This window comes from Pseudorca crassidens, chromosome 11, assembly GCF_039906515.1.
Source record: "Pseudorca crassidens isolate mPseCra1 chromosome 11, mPseCra1.hap1, whole genome shotgun sequence".
In the NCBI taxonomy this organism is placed as follows: Eukaryota; Metazoa; Chordata; class Mammalia; order Artiodactyla; family Delphinidae; genus Pseudorca; species Pseudorca crassidens.
The window spans coordinates 80009993-80029875 of record NC_090306.1 but is presented as its reverse complement, the minus strand read 5'-3'; the positions used below and the strand labels follow the sequence as shown (position 1 = coordinate 80029875).

Sequence of the window (19883 nt, the reverse complement as noted above, 5' to 3'; positions counted from 1 at the left end):
TGGCACTGTTCTGAGTGTTTACAGTTAGTCTTCCCCCATTAGTCCTCACAACCACCTCATTCTACAGGGGTGAAACGGAGGCTCAGAGAGGTGCAATAACTTGCCAAGGGTGCACAGCCCCAAGTGGCTGAAGTCTGGTTTCAGAGCCCCACGCTTGGCCCCTCGGCTGCAGGGCCTCCTGTGAGCCCTAACTGCCATTTAATAAGGTGCACAAACACCATGACATGTAGAGTTCCTCCTGGCTTCCTGGGGCCCCAACAGTGGTTGGAGAGGGGGCTGTGCCAGGATGAGGCGACAGAGATGAGGACCCCAGGAACAGATGAAAAGAGAAGGTGAGACAGCGCATCCAGGACGAAGAGGGGAAGCAAGGATTCGGGAGGAAAACAGGGGCGGGGTGGGGGGGGAACCTGAGAGGCCTTGAATTTTCACACATCACTAGCCCTGAATACAAAACATCCAACTAGAGGTTAAAATTCCAGGAGGCCCCAACTCACAAATCTATTGTGTTCCAGAAATTTGCTTGCAAACCATCTGTTTGTAATATGGAATATACTTTTCTCCCCACAGAAATAATGTTATAAACAGTGATTTGGTCTCCAGGTTAGCCCACAAAACCTGTTTATCTGTAATGTAACTTCAGTTCTATCTATCTGCAGTATAAGAGTAGCAGAAAACAATGAGATTGAAGCCATTTGCATCGTATAACAGTTTTTCTTCTTTACTTGTGTTTCTGCTCAGCTGGTAGTCTGGGAACAGTGCCCAGCTGGATCGACTTGTAAATTTATTGTTACAGTATTGTATTTATACAGTATTTCTATTTTTTTTTAATGGGGATGGCTTAAATTATTGTTTTCATGCCAACATAAAGAACAGGGAGACCCACCTCTGGAAATGAGCTGAAGTTTCCAGGCAGGTGAAATGCCCATGGGATGGGCTGGGGGACCTTGAGAATCTGACTCTATTAGGCTAAAATCTCTCGGTAAGAATTTAGCACTTACTCCAACTTGAAATAGAAACTCTGAACTCAGACATGTAACTTCTACTTCCTGCCGCTCGAATTTCATCAGCATCTTCTAATCTAATTGTTCACCAAGAGCAGACAATCCCTGAAGTAAACTGATAACTAAATATCTGGTAATTGGCTTGAATGGGAGCAGTGGTGTGACCTGTTCCAAAGATTCTCTACCAATACAATATCAGAAAACTTTTAACAAGGAAACAATCCAGCCTCTCTCTCAGGAAACAGGAGACTGTGTCCATCCTGTGGGTAGATTTCTGCCACAAGAGCAAAGGTCTTCCGCTAAGTGATTTGAAACAGCTGTCTGCATTTTTCAGAAAGGCACGGAGTCCAGAGGAAGGGCCACGTGGTCCCCAGAATCAGGGGGCTTTCATTAATGCTGTCAGTCCACAAGATGGAGAAACCAATCTCGACTGAAAAGAAGAGAATTGGAAGTCACTGTGAAAAACTAAACTCTGAATTGCAGGCCTCCAGAGTCAGCCAAGGGGGATGCCAAAATACGAGACCAAAATAACTTGCCGGGAAAGCTGAAAAACTGAATTTCAGCTCCAGTGATGAAGATCCAATCTACATAAGAAAATGATGCTAATAACAGAGACAATTTAGAAGATTTGTTTTTTTTAAGTGAAAACACCTCACCTGCCAAGAGACGTTCTTTCACATGATTTGATCCACTTATTCTTCACAAAGCTATGAAGTAGGTACAACAAATTTCCCTGCTTTACAGCTGGGGGAAACTGAGGCACGGAAGCCTCCATATTGTTTTCCCAAGGTCACAGAGTTAGGAAGCAGAGCGGCTGAGATACCAAACCAGGCAGTGCAGCTTCCGAGTCCATGGTCTCATCTCCTACCCTGTAATGCCCCTCATAAGGGCTCTCACTCACTGAGCCCTCCCCAGGGGCCAGGCACTGTTTCTAGACTTTCCGGGACTTAACTCGTTGATCCTACAACCACCTCAGGGAGTAGGTATTGTTATCGGCTCCATTTCAAAGACAAGGAAACTGAGGCACGGAGAGGTTAGCATGCTATGAATCTCAGCAGTCTGGCACTGGTATCCATACTCTTACTACTGTGCCAATGCCTCAAAATGTTCAAAGGTTTCCGGCATAGCAATGTCATGAATGCCAAGATAAAAGTAAATATGTCCTCCCAGAGCTTGGGCCTTACGGGAAAATATAGGTTTTATTCCACTTCTCAGCATTTCTCAAAGTGTGTCCTTCGGGTTGTTTTAGGTGTTAGTGTTAAAGGAGGGTCAAGAAATTTGGGAAACACTAAATAAAATTAATGGTCTTCTCTATTGCAGGACTTCTCAGAGCCTTGAATATGCCTGTGCGCTTTGTAACTTTCCAAGACAGAAACGGATGATGCACCATCTTCCAACGTTTTTGTTGAGGGATTAGAAGTTCTAGCCATGCACGTTGGGAAACACTGCCTGATCTCAGTTAATGAGTAATAATCCAAACGGAAGATCAAATTAGAAAACTTCGGGCCTTTTTTTACTCTTTTTTTCTCATCTCTCATACCAGTTGATTGTGACCTATTAATTCCAAGCATTTCTCTATACTATCTCCTGCAGTCCGCCTCACCCATCACTTCTCACCTAGGCTCCTGCAGCAGCCTTCTGATGGGCCTCCCTCCTCCCTGCCTACAGTCAGCCTCCACAACAACATCTAGGTATTCTCAAGGACAGAACTGATCACACCACTTCCTACTTAGGAACCCTCAGTGGCACCCTTTCACTTACACCAAACGCCTCTACCTACATCACTTTCATGACCGGTGGCCTAGAACACACATTTCCACACTCATCTCAGTACTCAATACCATGATCGAGCTCCTGCTTTCCTCTCCAAACTCATCCCCAGGCAATCATGGGTTGATAAGTCTGTCTCTCTAGCCTACAAGCTCCTAAATACAACGGTCGCTAATATCTAGTGCGTGGTGCCTCACAGAGAGCAGTTACTTAATAAACACATGCAGTGAAAACTGCCCAGCTCTTCCTGGCATGTGCAGAATGCCCCAGGGCCTGCAATACTGGTGAAATGGTGTTCCTAGTTCAATGTCACCTCCTCCATATCTACCCAGCCTCCAGGCAAAGCAGTCGTGCCCTCCTCTGTGTCCCCATGGGCACCTTACAAATGTTACAAAGCACAATGCATTGGTTGCTAATTGCCTGTCTCTCTGACCAGACTATAAGATCCCCAAGGAAAAGGCTAACCTTATTCACCTTGGCACCCCCAGGGCCTAGTGCCATATCTAGTATTCCTTCTACAAATATTGTCTGAGTGCCCACAAGACATCAAACACTGGGCACTGGGGACACATGAATACCTAAGCCAGTTAAAGCTCCCCTCTTAATGAGCTTATATTCTGTTGAGGCACACAGACAAAAACCAAATAAGCAGACAATAATTTAAATAGTTTCAAACTGAGGTAAGTCTTCTGCAGAAATCAAAAATATAGCAGGAAGGAACTACTTTAGATAGGCTGGTCAAGAAAGATGGCATTTCAGCTCAGATTTCAAGGATGAAAACAATCCAGCCACATCAAGAGTAGTGGGAACAGCATTCCAGGCAGAAGGAACAGCATGTGCCAAGACCCTGAGTTCACTGAAAGCTTGGTCTCTGCAAGGAACTGATTAAAGACCAGACTGGCTAGACTTCAGTGAAGGAAGGGGAGAGTAGAGTGGGTCTGCCAGTTACAAGCCAGTGACCTTGGGCAAATCACATGCCCTCACACTTGTGTCTCCGGCTTTCCAACTGTAGAAACGCAGATAATAATTGTTTCTATCTCATGGAGCTGTTTCAAAAACGTACATCTATTTAACTGAGGCTTCCAATAATGCCTCAGTAAATCGTTGTTATTATATTTATTACACAGGCAAGTGAAACAGAATTTAGGTAAAAGGTTTGGATGACATAAGCCAAACACACACACAAAATCATAGAGATGCAAGAGGGATCCGGGCAATAGGGGTAACCAGACTGCCTTCTGCATTGCTCACGTACACCAGGTCAACAATCATCCTGCCTTTTCCATGTAAGGAGGCAGACACAGCTCACGGCTTCTTGGAAGTTCCTTTTTTTAAAAAATAAATTTATTTATTTTATTTTTATTTATTTTTGGCTGTGTTGGGTCTTTGTTGCTGCACACAGGCTTTCTCTAGTTGAGGCGAGTGGGGGCTACTCTTCGTTGCAGTGTGCAGTCTCCTCATTGCGGTGGCTTCTCTTGTCGCAGAGCATGGGCTACGTGTGCAGGCTTTGTGGCTCGCGGGCTCAGTAGTTGTGGCTCGCAGGCTCAGTAGTTGTGGTGCACGGGCTTAGCTGCTCCGCGGCATGTGGGATCTTCCCGGACCAGGGCTCAAACCCATGTACCCTGCATTGGCAGGCGGATTCTTAACCACTGCGCCACCAGGGAAGCCCCTTGGAAGTTTCTTAATCACAACCCTCCTCCTCCCAAGGGTTCTTCGGGTCTCCCTATGCCTTGAGCCCCAGCTATGAGAGCACCTCCCATGGCGTATTGAAATTATTTGGTCAGTGCCTGCTTCCCACACTAACCTGTGAGCTTCTCCAAGGCAGAGCCTCATTCATTTTTGTTTCCCCAGGGGCTAGTATCTGGCCTGGTATTCAACAAGCGTTAGCTAAATTGGATTAAGAATTAAATTTTCAAGTGACTAAATTCTTGTCTATGTCTCCATGATACCAGCATTAAGTTGTTTCATTGATTTTTGTTCACTGGGCTGGCCAGTTAACTGGCGTGGTGGAAAACCAACCTTTGTCTTGAAACTTGGAGCTATTTAGCACACGTAAAACACATCTGCAGACTGAAACACTCACACAAAAGGGAGCTGTGGCCTTCACCCCATGTGGTTCTTTGGTGGGTGATGAGTGCACTAAAAGTTGGTGATTTAATTTCCAAATGCAAACCCTGAACTGAAGAATTTAAGGGAGGCATTCGTAAAAAACAGGTAGCAAGGAAATAAAGATGGGAAAATGATGCCTCTTGAGTCAGGAAGATCTGGGTTCCAAACTGCTCTCCCACACATTTGTTCTGTAACAGGGAACACATTCCTTAGCCTCTTAGGATCTCAGTTTCCCCACCAGTAAACAGCTGGCAGCGGTAACAACCCCATCTTCCAGAGAGCAATACTGAATCCCACATGGGGCATTTCAGAAATGGTCCATTCTCCATAGAGCGGGATACAAGTGCCCAAATGTTACAAAACATCACAAGAGCAAAAACACAAAAGACTGGCAGGAAGGCTTCCAATGAAGATATGAACATCTGTTTGAATGTGGAGGAGTTGCTGGGAACAGGACAAGTACTAGGTCACCAAGACAAGTGAAAACATTTGAAGAATTTTTAAAAGCCAATTGATACATACTTACAGAATTGCTTGCTGCCTGAGATAAGGTCATTTCAAAACAAAAAATCTATTCCATTAAAACATATATTTACTAAAAGGGGTGTTCCTAACGGTACCTGCTTGAGTCAGGCTACATCAATTAAAGAGATGCGAAGATAAGTAGTTTGGAGGCTGAGGTTGGACCAAAAACAAAACTGGCTTCTGAGTACGGTAAGCGTTCCCCCCGTGCCAGCCACTGTCAGCTGTCCAGGCGCAAAGAGCTGGGCACCTTCATAGTTTCAACCCCTCTTCACCTTCTGCTTTGAAATACTCCCAGCTCTTCTAACAGCTGGCAAAGATGATGAAGAACCCAGGGGATTCATGTCCACCCAAGACCCGCCCCTCCCAGCGTGAGAAGGCCCCCAAATCCCTTTCAGCATCTTCGGTAACCCAGATGCCCGGGTTTGGCCTCTGCCAGGGTAATTCAGTGATGCCCCCAGGCCCGAATAACATATTCCTCTCTGCTCCCCACTGCTTCCACCCCACAGACAGCTGTCCCACTTGCTTCTACACAATTAGTTGGCACAATGGGGTCCTCACACAAGGAGGTGGGGCCACCCCAAAACCCCATTATGATGATGATCGCTGCCATTAGAGCTGCACTGGACCATAAAGGAGTGTCACTGCACAGACTTCAGGCACGAGGACACATCCCGGATTGGAAGGAAAGGAGGGACAGATGCAGAATTAGAACCATGTTTCACCTCAAACTGTCTTCCCAGCCACTCGGCTAGATGAGGTCATAGCCTACGAAGGGGGCCATCCCCAAAGTGGAGTGTGCTCCTTTGGGTCTTTGCTCAGCTGTCCCCTTCTCCATGAGGCTTTCCAGGATCCTCTGGTTGAAACTAACCTCCCCTGCCTCCAGTCAGCATGCCCTACCCTCTCCTTGCTTTATTTTTCTTCCTAACAGTGATTCCATCTGACATGCTATTTTCTTCTTTATTTTCACACTGTCCATCCCCCCTCACGTAGTGGGTCGAATAATGTGGTCCCCACAATTCACATCCACCCGGAACCTCAGAATGTGACCTTATTTGGAAACAGGGCCTTTGCAGATGTAACGAGTTAAGGATCTCAAGATGAAATCGTCCTGGATTTAAGGTGTTCAATGACTAGTGTTCTGCCAAGAGAGAGGAGAAGGACATTTAAGGCCACATAAAGATGGAGGCAGAGGTTGGAGATATGCTGCCAGAGGCAAGAAACACCAGGAGCCACCAGGAGCTGGAAGAGGAGAGGAAGGTTTCAGCCCTCGAGCCTTCAGAGGGAAAGTGGCCCTGCTAACAGCTTGATTTTGGATTTCCAGCCTCCAGAACTGTGAGAGAATAAATCTGCATTGTTTGAAACCACTGAGTTGGTGACCACTTGCTATGGCCGCTCTAGGAAACTAACACGGCTCACTAGAAGGACCCCCATGAGGGCAAAGATTTGGGGCTGAGCTGTTCACTGCTAGAGAATCCTGGTGCTTAGAACCGTGTCTGACACACACTAGGTACTCAATAAAGATCTGTTAAGTGAATGCATGGATGCTTAAACTTTCAAGCTGGAAGGGTTTCTATAACTCAGGTTGGCCCGGAGTTCCATATTTAAACCAGTCATCCATGGTGGGTCCATTTGGACCAGGCTCTGCCCTCTCCTCCCACCACCATGAGGGATAATGTCTCCTTTGTTTCTCCTCCCTTTCACTATAGTGGTAGGGAAAGGTACTGGCTTGGGAGTTAGAGCTGAGCCTAGATTTGAATCCTGGTTCCACTACTTACACAACCTGTAGTAAGCAGATTAATGGCCCCCAACGATGTCTATGTCCTAATCTCTGGGACTTGTTACCTTACATGGCAAGAAGGACTTCAAAGACGTGATTAAGGATCTCAAAATGGGGAGATTATCTTGGATTATCCGAGTGGGCTCAAAGTAATCACAAGAGGCTGCATGAGAGGAGGCAGGTGGGTCAGAGTCAGCAAAAGAGATGTGATGACGGAAACAGAATTCAGAGCCAGAAAGATCTGAAGAGGCTAGAATGCTGGCTTTGAAGATGCAAGAAGAGGCCACAAGCCAAGGAACGTAGGCTGCCTCCAGATACTAGAAAAGACAAGGAAACGGATTCTCCCTAACAGCCTCCAGAAGGAACGAAGACCTTTCTACACCTTGGTTTTAGCCCAAGATGAAACCCACCACGGACTTCTGACCTCCAGAACTGCAAGATAATAAATGTATGTTGTTTTCGGCCAGCAAGGTTGTGGTGATTTGCTACCGCAGCAGTAGGAAATGAATATAGAAACCTAAGGCTGTTTTCTCTTCTCAAAAGTGGGAATTGTAATAGTACTTTCTTCACAAGGTACCAGGAGGACTAAACGGAACATGCATGGAACATTCAGGGCACAGCATCTGATGTGTGATAAGCATATTCTCCTCCATGCATGGTGACCCTGCCTCCTGGCTGGGCCTGGACTCAAGGCAGGCTTCCTGGAGAAGGGGCCCTGCAATAGCTTTCTGAAGGATAAGTGGCCACATTCTGATGGATTCCTCTACTGAAAAGCCCTCAGGGGCCTTCTCTGCTACATAGTGCCCGCGTCTCACGATGGCAGACTGAACCAGAGTAACTCAGGTTTCAGAAGAATGTGGCGATGGGTTACCATGCACCAGGCGTTGTCTTGGTCAAGTTTTCAGGCAATAGCAGCTCATAGGCCTTAGGGTGGTTGATTGGCCCTGGGGAGGCTTGAGGAAGGAATGTCTCTTGGGAGAGAGAGGGAAGACAGACCTCAAGACAGGAGAGCAATGCAAGGAACTGGGTTTGTCCATAAGCAAATCATTGAATTCTTTTTGCTTATTACTCTGGGGTATTGAGGATGAATATGTTTAGCAGGCAGATTTTAGTTTTTCTCTCCAGTGTTCAAATCCCCTTCTGCTACCCCAACGCTTTCAGAAAGTCTGTTGTCAGACCAGGTTGAGAAATGACCTCGTTCACAGGGTCACGTGTTGAACAGCCAGCCAGCAGATGAAAACCTAAAAACTGCTACCAGGGGCTGCTTGGAAGTCTTCTAACTGTAAACGTGGAAGCATGCAGAAGGATATGAGTAAATGTTAAATTTATACAAACAAGTGAGGGAAGCGCACAGATACCTTATAATTCGCACACCTGGGGCCTTTGTCCCCGCCCTGAACACATCCTGGGCAGGGTGGGGCATTCTGGGATGGACAATAAAGATGAGTGTGGCCTCTCCTATGTGGCCCATTTTCTGAAGAGGACCCAGCCCTGGTTCCATTACGTGATTGGGACCGCAAGTGGAGCCCATGGTGGTGGTGGGAGAAGTGGAGAGGTATGTGAAATTTGGAGAAACAGCCGCTAAGTAGATGACTCAGGAAGAGACGTGAGATCAACTCAGTCTTTATAAAATAATACTAGAAGACAGTGACCCTAGAGGGGGTAGGAGTGGCAAGTGTGGTACAATTAATGCTTGGGTTAACGCACTTCATGTTCTATATACAATGCCATCAGGATCATCTTTTAAAAACACAAATATTATCGTGCCAGTCCTCTGTTGAAAACCCTTTAATAAGTTCCCAGCACCAACTAATAGAGTCCAAACTCAGAGCCCTTCCCATCGTGGTCCCTCCCATCTACTTCCTTGCTTCCAGAGCCAGCGCTGGGGTAACATGATTCAATTTGCCATCCCCTAAAAGATCTCTTATTGTAGTGACTTCCCTGGTGGTCCAGTGGTTAAGACTCTGTGCTTCCACTAGAGGGGGTGCGGGTTCGATCCCTGGTCAGAGAGCTAAGATCCCACAGGTCGCATGGCCAAAACAATAGAATAAAATGATCTCTTTATTGTGCTGGTTCCGCTCCCTGAACTACCTCTCACCCGCTCCTTCCCTCAGGGAACGTCTACTCAGGCCTCAAGACCCATTTTTTTCCTCTTCCCCAGGACCCAATTTTAATGCCACCTCCTCTCTGAAGCCTTTCCCAACCTAGGTTACAACCAACGGCTCCTTCCTCTGGGCTTCCGCCATAGTAGTAGCTAACATGACTTGAGTGCTTGCTATGAACAGGCACTGTGCCTAGGACTTTATGCACATCATCCGGTTTAATTCTCTCAGCAACCCTGCAAGGGAGGCACCGTTACTAGCCCTGCTTTACAGAAGAGGAGATCTGGCACAGGGAAGGTAAGAAACTTGCAGGTCACAAAGAAGCCTGGATTCAACACCACACACTGGCTCCAGGTCTGCGTTCTTCCTGCTGCCAGTGTGGAAGTCATCCCCCTGCATCACTGGGCACCCCAAACTGGCTAGTTCTCCGACATTCCGGCTCGGTCAATGACACCTCTGTCCCTCTGGTACACAAGGCAGATACCCACACTCTTTGCCCTATCATCTCAACAGCAAAGCTCCTGCACCTATGAGACTCAGCTCCACATCTCTTGGGAGTCCTTCTCCATCTGACTTGGGTACCCATGCTTTGGGCTCCAACCTAGTGCCTCGTACAAGGCCTGGAACACAGTAGGAATCCAGTGTATGTTTGGTATCATTTCTTTACTTTCTTTGTGAGGACTCAGATCGAGGGAGAAAGAATACATCTTCCAGAAAAACGGTGGCCACTTTGATATTGTATTTTTCATTTTATGGCCCTATTTTTAGTGTGTCAGACTCAAGGGGGGATCCAATTAATCCCTAAGTCCTGTCAATTCTATCTTCCAAATAGCTCTTAAGTCCACCTACTTCTTTCCATACCCACTATCCATACCCCAATCTCTTCCTGGTTTACAACCACCTTCTAAGGGACCTGCTGGCTTCCAGCGGTGTCATCTGTAGTCTACCTTGCACCAGAATGCTTGTTCTGAAACACACAAATGATCTAGTCTGTCTTCTGACTGAAACCCTGGGATGGCTTCCCAAAGTCTTTCCAACGAAATTCAAATGCTTTAACGTGGGTTTTAAGACCCCTCCTCCCCTGCCCCTGCCTACCAGGCCACCCTCATTAACCAACGCTCTTTAGACCGCACGCTTCCCCTACTGTCCATTAGGCCGGGCGCTCCTCCAGCTTCCAGCCTTGGCACCGTCTGTTCCCTCAGCTTCCCCCGCTTCCTCTTTACCTGGATGATATCTGCTCACACTTCAGGCTCAGCTTAGACATCCCTTCCTCCAGGAAGCCTTCTCTGACCTTAAGTTTAGGTTACTTTTCTTTGATTGATTCATTTTCACTGTACCTGTTGTTGTCTTTGTAACTGAAGTATAACTGACCTATAACACTATGTTAGCCCCAGGCGCATTTGGTTATTTCTATACGTCACAAAATAATCACCACGACAAGTCTAGTTACCATCCATTGCCATACAAAGTTATTACCATATTATTGACTATATTCTCCATGCTGTACGTTTCATTCCCATGACTAATTTTTTTGTACTGGAAGTTTGTACCTCTTAATCTCCCTCACCAAGTTCACTCATCCCCCTAACCCCTTCCTCCTGGGCCACCACCTGTTTCTGTACCTACGACTCTGTTTCTGTTTTGTTATTTTTGTTCATCTGTTTTGTTTTTTAGATTCCACATACAAGTGAAATCATACAATATTTGTCTTTCTTTGACTTATTTCACTTAGCATAATGCCCTCTAGGTCCATGCATGTTGCTGCAAATGGCAAGATTTCATTTTTTTAACGGCTGAGTAGTATTCCACTGTGCATATATACACCACATCTTCTTTATCCATTCGTCTATCGACGGACACTTAGGCTGCTTCCATATCTTGTCTATTGTGAATACTGCTGCAGTGGACATAGGGATGAATGTATCTTTTTGAACTAGTGTTTCATCTTCTTCAGAAAAATACTTAGAAGTGAAATTGCTGGATCACCTGGTGGTTCTATTTTTAGTTTTTTGAGGAACCTCCAAAGTGTTCTCCATAGCGGCTGCACGAACGTCCATTCCCACCAACAGTGCACTAGGTTCCCTTTTCTCCACGCCCTCGCCAACACTTGCTATTTGGTGGTTAGATGTTTGTTTGTTTTTTTTTTAATGTGTCCCCGTGGAATCCTCCACGTCCTCTGTGCTAACCCTATTATTCTCTATTTACTTATTAGTAGATTGGTAGCTCCTTAACTTTTTAGGGTAGACCGGATTATTGTTCCCAGTTCTGCAATCTCTCCTGTACTGGAATAACACACCCATACCCTTGGCCACTAGAGCAGGCAGCGTATGTTTCGCTACCCCGCTGATGCTGGGCTTGGCTGTGTGGCTTGCTTGCCAATGGAATATCAGCAAACACGGCATGAGCGGAGGCTCTGAATGTGCTGCAGAGTTTAGCTTGGGCTCTTGTGCTTCTGCTGCCTGCCTTGAGGAGAGTATGTGCAGGATGAGAGACATGTGAAGGAGACCTGAATCAAACCCTCCACCTGCAGCCACTGCTGAAGCTGACCCACGATCAAGAAAAACAAATTTTTGGTCTTCTAAGTCACTAACAATCTGTTTGTTAACACAGTATTACTGGAGCAGAAACCTGACTACCAACACTGTCTCTATCCCTCACTAGACTGCAAGCTCCATGCGGGCAAGAAAGAACAGTATCCCAAGCACACAGTAGGCGCTCAGTAAATATCTGTCGATGGGATGTATGACTGAATGAATGAACGTTGGCCATGGACGTCTCCGTCTCCCTAGCTGGCATGTGAATTCCTTAAGGCCGAGAACGGCATCTGATTTCTCTCAGTATCACCTAGTTATCTCACTTCCCACGTTGGGTTCTTGGGTTCTTGGTAGAGATTCAATAAATGTTTGTTGAAATTAGATAAACTGAATTTTGTGGGCTGACTTGGGAATCAGTCCTTAATTTATGACATTGTTTCTACGGGAAAATGCATTCCGAGTGCCAAACAAACTTGCAAATGAACTTTTGGAACCTCACCCGCTCATTGGTTCCGGATTGCCAGTTTTGTGGAAATCCATAACTAAACACATGTGCTGTGCTTTGCAATATGGGAGAAACTGAGAAGCTGCTTCCAAACCCAAGATATTCAGCCTGCAAAAATTCACTTTCCACCCACACAGACAAATTCAGCATAGGTTGGATTTGCGGTTCCAACAATAAAATACTAGACTTTTTAGAGCTCATTGTTTATCTAATTGCTTTTTGTCTGCTTATACTGGATGCCTATTCTTAACGTCCGATCAAAAGAGAGTTAAGATCATTTTCTTGCACCCCCCCCCCAACCTCAACAAATCCACTTTCTAGACGTGTATGAAATAAAGCCCAACCTTCTCAACAGAGAACGTAAATTATTTTTCTAAATAAATCTGTGACACTTACAATAAACACAGTGGGATGCTCTACAGTTATAAGAAAACAACCCCCTTTAGAATTCCTAATTTTGAATGGTACTAACAGCTTAACATGAGTCACGGATCTGAGGCTTAGTTTTATTTCATCTCAGGTCAGAACCAAGCCAGTTTGAAACCAAGTGATCTGACGTGGCTGGGAAGGGCCATCAGTCCACAAATCCGGAATGTTTTAACATACTTAATGCACACGTCTCGGCCTGCCATTGGTAGAGATTCCCAATCACTCAGTGTACTCCATTCATTTAACATATATTTTTTAAGCACCTACTATACACCACGTACCATTCTACATTCTGGGGATACAGTCATGAACAAGACGAGGTTCCCATGCAACTTACATTTTAATAAAGGAAGAGGCAGAGAAAGAAGATCATTTCAAATAGTGATGGGGCCAGGAAGCCTATAAACAGTGACGTCACTGTGACTGAGGTGAGGCTACTTCAGACTGGGTCATTGCAGGGAGACATGTATGCTGGGACCTGATGAGCAAGAAAGAGCCAGCCGTGGAAGCATTTGGGGAAGAATTTTCTAGACTGAGGAAACAGCAGGTGAAAAGTCCCTGAGGCAGGAAAAAGCCTGCCATATTCTTAAGTCAGAAAGAAAGCCCGTGTGGCTGGGGTCGAGTGAACGAAGGAGAGGGTGGCGTGAGAGGTCTGAGAATAACCAAGGACCCGATTCTGGGAAGCCCTGTATTCAGGCCCTGGGAGCAAGGGAGTCAGACTGAATTCTGCGACGGAGGCCAGTGGAGGTTTTTAAGCTGGGGAGTAAAATGATCCGGTTTAGATTTTTACAAGACCACTCCTCTTGGGGCGGGGGTGAGGGGACAAGAGCAGAAGCAGCGGAAGCCGTGAGCAGGCTTTTCCAGAAGGCTGGATCCCTTTATCACAGCCCATCATCAATAACAGTCCTGATGTCTTCAACTTCTCCAGTTGTTCCCTTCACCATCTTGCTGGACTTGCTTACCACGCTCTCTCCCCGAGGACCCTGCTTCCCTGCAGCCCACCAAGGGCTGGCTGTTTCCTCTCCCTCATCACAGTGGTCCTCCTTGTCTCTTGCTGCCTCTTCGGGATGAATCTTCTTCCCTTCTTTCCAAGCCTGGCCCCATCCCCTGCACTCCCCAGCTCGGAAGCTCACACCATCGGGCCACCTGCCAGACCCCCCGGCCTCTCCTCGTCAAGAGCATCCATGGCCCACCCCGCCCATGGGCAATTCCTTTCTTTTCTGGACTGTGTGCCTCCTTGGTCTCTCCAACATTGCTCCCATAGTCCTTCTTGGTGACTGGTCCACCGAACACTCTGGCCCCTCCTCAGTTCCCTGACCCTCTCTCCAATGATCTTGTCCTTCATCCTATTTCAGCTACACAATCACACCCCAGACCTTGCCAGTACCAATAACTCCGCCCCCACCATGACCTTAATTTCAAGTTCCCCATAGTCTGACCACTACCGCTTCTCCAGTTCCCCAGGTCGAACAAGTTTTTTTTGTTTTTGTTTTTGTTTTTGTTTTTGTTTTGCGGTACACAAGGCCTCTCACTGCCGTGGCCTCTCCCGTTGTGGAGCACAGGCTCCAGACGCCCAGGCTCAGCGGCCATGGCTCACGGGCCCAGCCGCTCCACGGCATGTGGGATCTTCCCGGACCGGGGCACAAACCCGCGTCCCCCGCATCGGCAGGCGGACTCTCAACCACTGCGCCACCAGGGAAGCCCTCCAACAAGTTTTAAACCCCAAAACAACCTCCCCTGCACAGAGCTGGCTACCTTTCCACAACTCTCACTCCTCTCGTGTCCTCACGTCCCTCCCTAGAGCTCACTTCTGGCTTGGAGTCCAGGGTCCACTATTGTAAGTACCCAAATCCATATCACTGTCCATCCCTCGTAGGCACCCTCAGCTCTGGGCCCCGCTTTCCCCGCTTGAATGTATTTCCTGGCAAAGCCCCATCTCTGGCTAATCTAACTCTCCACTACCCTACCTCTATGCCCACGGAGCCAAACATGGCTTGTGGAAGCAAACCCATGCTTACTGCTCTCACTTCAAAAGCAAGACCACTAACTTCAAGTGAGCCCTGATGTCGTCTGGCAACTGTTCTCCCTTTCCCGGCTCTGTTCTCTCTTCCACTCTGTCCCATACCTTCTCTCTCTTCTCCCTTCCAACTCCAGGGCTTCCTCCCTCACCTCACCCATCTTACATTACTGAAAATGACGTAAAGCCACATGCAAAGACACTGTGCGTGCTTCCATCACCGACCTGCTCCTGAGCCCATATTCTTCACCTTCCCTCCCATGACCAAGGATGAAGGGTCCCATGCTCCTGGCTGAGGCTGGGTCCCCCGCGGGTACACAAGATCGTATTTTCTTTCATCTGCTGAAAGACAACACCCCACAATTCTCCCTTCTCTCTCCTGTATCGTCAGTTTCTCTCTCTCTACTGGAACTTTCCCGACAGCACAAAAACACACTGCTATTTCATGTATCTTAAAGAAAACCCCAAAGCTCTCTGGACTCCACCTTTTCCTCCAACGTCTACTCCATTTTTCTGCTTTCTCAGCGGAGGAAATTTTCTAATTTTCTAATTTTCTCTTACAGCTTTAGCACCACTTCCTGTCCTTGCCACCGTACCAGTCAACGCCTGCTAAGCCCAGTGGCTCAATTCTCTTCCTCTCTTGCCTGACCTCTCTGCACCATCTGGCACAATGGACCACTCCCATCCTCCTTTCCTCCCTGGGCTTCTAGCAGGCCACCTTCTTTAGTCTCTCCGCTTCCCCTCTGGTTGTTCTCTCCCCACCTGTTACTTCTTCATCTCCTTGACCCCTAAACACTGTACCGCCTCAATGCTCAGTTTTCCAACTAATCCTCCTCTCAATCTACACTCCCTCCCTCATCTGGTCTGAAGACTTCACGACGTACCATCAGAATACCACTAACCCCCAAAGTCCTATCACCAGCTCGGACATCTCCTATGAACGCCGGACCTGTGTTTGCCGAAAGAGTAGCCACTAGCTGCTACGCGTGGCTATTTAATCACCATCACCACTGTGACCATCACCACCATCTCCACTGCTGTCACTGAATTAACTCCTGCACAGAGCTCTACAAATATAGACAGAGAAGCTACATAAATGGAACAGATCAGAAAGATTATGGCAGACCTGCTTGGTGGGTGTGTGGCGATGCAGTGCTGCTCACGATCGGTTAATTTCTTAAACTCTAGTCTTAGGCAAGCGACAAGAAGAAAACGTTCCCACCCAATTACAATTATTCATGAGAATCTTTCTGGCCTTGCCTCTTTTGTCTGCCGATGATTCTGAAGCAAACAGCCCGGCAAGGAGGCCCAGCAAAAGGAAGGGCAATCATGTGTCTCGCTGCATCTCAGCTTCAGACTTCCTCCATGAACTCTTAATTAATTCCGGCCCCATATTTTTAGTTTGTTTCCCGAACCTCTTGCTTATATTGTATTTTCCCCCTCTCCCTTCATTGCTCTTGCCTTCCTCCCCCAAAGGCTCCCCAATTCTACCCCCAGTCTTCTTCTCTCTCCCTAAATTGCCCCTTGTTTAGCCTTCAGCTTCTCTGCACCTGTTCTACTCTTTCTTATCCTTTTTCACCTTTAAAAACTGAAAGCACCAAACTGACAGACACTGTTATGTGTTTTTTTTTTCCCCCCTGCCTGAGCTGCAGCTCAGGCTCTCTCTTCCTTGCTTCTATAGCAAAAGCCCGAGTACTGGGTTGCCATGGCAACAGCGAATCCAACCAGGCCGGTCCCAGCGACGTTGGGAGCTGCCATGGCGAGGAAGCCGCTACAAGTCGCCCTGGGCCTAGATGGGTCGTGAACATCGTAATTCAAGACCAGGCTGGGCAGATTCTGCCCGGAGACTGAGACTGCACATCAGGCCTGTGCACAGCTGTACAGCGCACCCAGAGACAACATCATCAATAATCAGGCTTCCACGGAGCCAACCAAACACGTGACATCACGAGGATTCATCTGAAAATTTTCAAACACGCCTATTCTTTTATGTCCTCTGACAGAGAACATTATGCATCTCTCTCCAGTCTTGGAGAGCTCTGTAGAAAGTAAAAGCTACAGGGACAGCTCCAACTTACGCCGGTATCCTTCCCCCAACCCCCCTCAACCTCTGCCCTCCACGTTGGGGACCCTCTCAGTGGTTCAGGTCAAATGATTCAGTGGCACCGACACAACTGGGAACATCACTGAGAATTAATTCAGATTACACACTGGTATTTTAGTTGGCGCAGAGATCAGTTCCCCCAGGTCACTGGCACGGATCCTTAAAGTAGGGCAACAAGTGTGCAGCCGCATGCCACTGTTTCGAAATCGTGAGTTGGTGAGAAAGAACTCAGGAAATACCTCTGCAGCAAACGGCACCAACCGCAGTGAGGGTCTGTCGCTGCTACACACTCCGAACAGGACTTATGTTTACTGCAGTTCGCGACACGAATTCTCCTCACCTAAAAATAAAGATGACAGCAGTTCAGACGGAATTATGAGCAACACCAGAAAAACTACAACACCTTATCTGATGAAGGGCCACAAAGAGACATTTATCCACTCAGACGCCGAACATCCGTGTAATGACATGGGGCAGCGGTTCTCAAGTTCTAGGGTATGAAGCAGTTTATCAGCGTCTCCTGGGGAGCTTTTGAAAGGGCAGATTCCCAGAACCCCTGCCGCTGAGGCTCTAGCTGAGTAGGTCTGGGGTGGGGCCTAGGAATCTGCCTTTTCAAGAGCTCTCCCAGGTGAGCCTGATCCACAGTCAGGTTTCTGATCTGCCGGTAGTGATTTTCAAGGATCGTGGAATCAGGCCACCTGGTTTTCAGCGACAGTCAATGGCACCTTGAAGATGAGCGTCTGGGGAAAGCAAGAGGCTCTGCCCTGGAGTGTCGGCAGGAGGTTGGCACTTGACATGGAAATGAGGACCACCCTCCCACACCCCTCCTAGGGGTGACCCATCACCTCCACTCCTGGCTCCCCGCTCACACTCCCTCCACTGGAGGTGAAAATCAAAGAAACGGGGAGTTTTCCAATCATTCCTGGCCCCTAGAGCTGCCTCTTCCAGTTGTCAGAAAACAGCAGCCCCTGAGGTGGGCGCTGGTGCTGGGCAGACCCATGCCCTGGAGGCCGGCAGAGCCTCCAAACAGGGTTGCGGGGGAGGCAGGGAGGACCTAAGCCTCACATGCTGCATTTTCTGCAGGCAAAATCCCACAGCGTAGTCAGGAAACCTGTGGAATTCATTAAGCCAGGAAGTTGTACCTGCTAGAAAGCATAAGTAACTTCTTAAAACATATAGAGAAATAGAGAGTTCTAGAAGGGGTTTGTGAGAAAAGCAGGGGCTATCCCGAGGAATACCCTTCCATTCCAAGCTGACGTCGTGGAGGATAACCACCGCCCATCAGCTCACAGTCCCCAGCGCCGCTGACAGATGTGGCGGGCGGACCACCAGCCTGAGCCAGAATTAACCAGAATGTGGACACCTCCCTGTAGCTCACAGCACATCTTTGTAATTCTGGGGGATTTTCACAAATGTCACGGAATCTCTCCAACCTTGTTTTCTCATGTGTGAAACGGTGATAGTGCTGCTGACTTTGCGGGGTTATTACCAACATTGCCCAGCACATAATAAACGCTCAATAAATGCTGGCTATTGCTACCACATGAGAAAAAGTTTCCACGGTCCAACGAACCTGTGAAACCTCACAGGGAAAAAGCAAACGTTTCCTTAGCACAAGGCTTCTGAGAGCCTTTGAATGCTCTATTATGATACTCTAGGAGTGGTACAGTAAGTATCATCTGCTCCTGGGACCACTTTTGCTCAGAACATTGAGTGGAAAATGAGTCTCTAGAACATTCTAGGAGAACGACTCTACATGTACTTAAACACACAAACAAATAACTATGTGAAACTATAAATATATATATATATAATATATAATATATATATATAACTATAAATACTACATTGGACCTGCTTCTCTAACTGAACACATTTACAGGGCCTATTCCACAGCAATGCATCTACTTCCATACGGTTGTTTTAATGACCAAGTATTCTATGGATGTAGCAGGGCATTTTAGTTTGGCTGTTACTATCTCCCCAAGAGTCTAGGAAAGGACCTTCCTTAGGTTTTGTCTCTCCAGGGCTTATACTGGCTCAACCAGAGAACCAAAGTCTTACTAATAGGATCTCTAGCAGTGAATCTAAGTGAAGACGGTAAGAATAACCTGCTTTGATGCCCAGCGGAAAACTCTTCTCGGGACTTCAGGCTTTGAATGGCCAGACTAGAACTCTTCACCTTCAGAAAGTGAGGACCTATCAACTACTGGTGGTTCTCACTGTGGTTCTCAGCCTACAGTTTTGGGGTCTGGGAAAGGATTTATGAGCTATTTGCAATGTTTCAAAAAGCGGATTGGAAAAACATGCACAGACCAGGCAAGGCTGCAAGTGTCTTTGCTTTGAGCTGGAATTTTATCAGCTCCGTGTGGTAGCACAGTCAGCGCTCTGAGTGGCCGTTTTGAGATGCCCTTGAAAAATAACGCCTGAGAATGGGAATTGTTACTTAATAAGTGCAGTTTGTTGAGTAGACAAAATTCTTTCAAATACGAGAACCCTGGGGAAGAAATATAATAGACAGTGTTTAAATGTTGAAGCAAGCTCGTCAAAAAGGTTCTGTATGGTGAAGAACAAAGGTATATGAGATCCACTGGCCATCTCAATGCGGTCATTTTGAATAACTGGCATTTCAACATGCAAAAGGCAATATAGCCTTTTCAGGAGTGTCAGAAGCAAAAAAGTGCTGCGACGTGGCCAGCACATGGAGATGGATGTCATTGCTCTTCTCCATAGGATGACTGAGAGGAAAAGAATGGAAAATGAGGGTGGGCCGAGGGCATCTGTTATATCCATTATGTAATTATGTACGTCTCACTTATCTTCTTTGCACTTGTATGTTCAAATGGTCATGGGTCAAAACAACCATGCCAGAATTGCCTGTTCGGTTTTCACAAATTTGGGGTTTGATCCTATTTATCATGGGCTTTAACATCAGGTAGAATTTAAGTCCTGGCCCTGACAAGGCTCTATCTATATCCTTGAGAAGATATTTAACCTCTCTTAGTCCTAG

General features: G+C 47.0%; 1 protein-coding gene across 3 annotated transcripts in view; it reads right to left on the bottom strand.

Moving 5' to 3' along the window:
• Positions 1–19883, bottom strand: part of PLXNC1 (plexin C1) — a 140508-nt gene that overhangs the window by 89687 nt on the left and 30938 nt on the right. For all 3 annotated transcript variants that reach the window (XM_067697555.1, XM_067697556.1, XM_067697554.1), the window contains exon 4: positions 17113–17213. In XM_067697555.1, coding sequence (XP_067553656.1) covers positions 17113–17213 — 101 coding nt within the window. The remainder of the gene's footprint in view (positions 1–17112; positions 17214–19883) is intronic.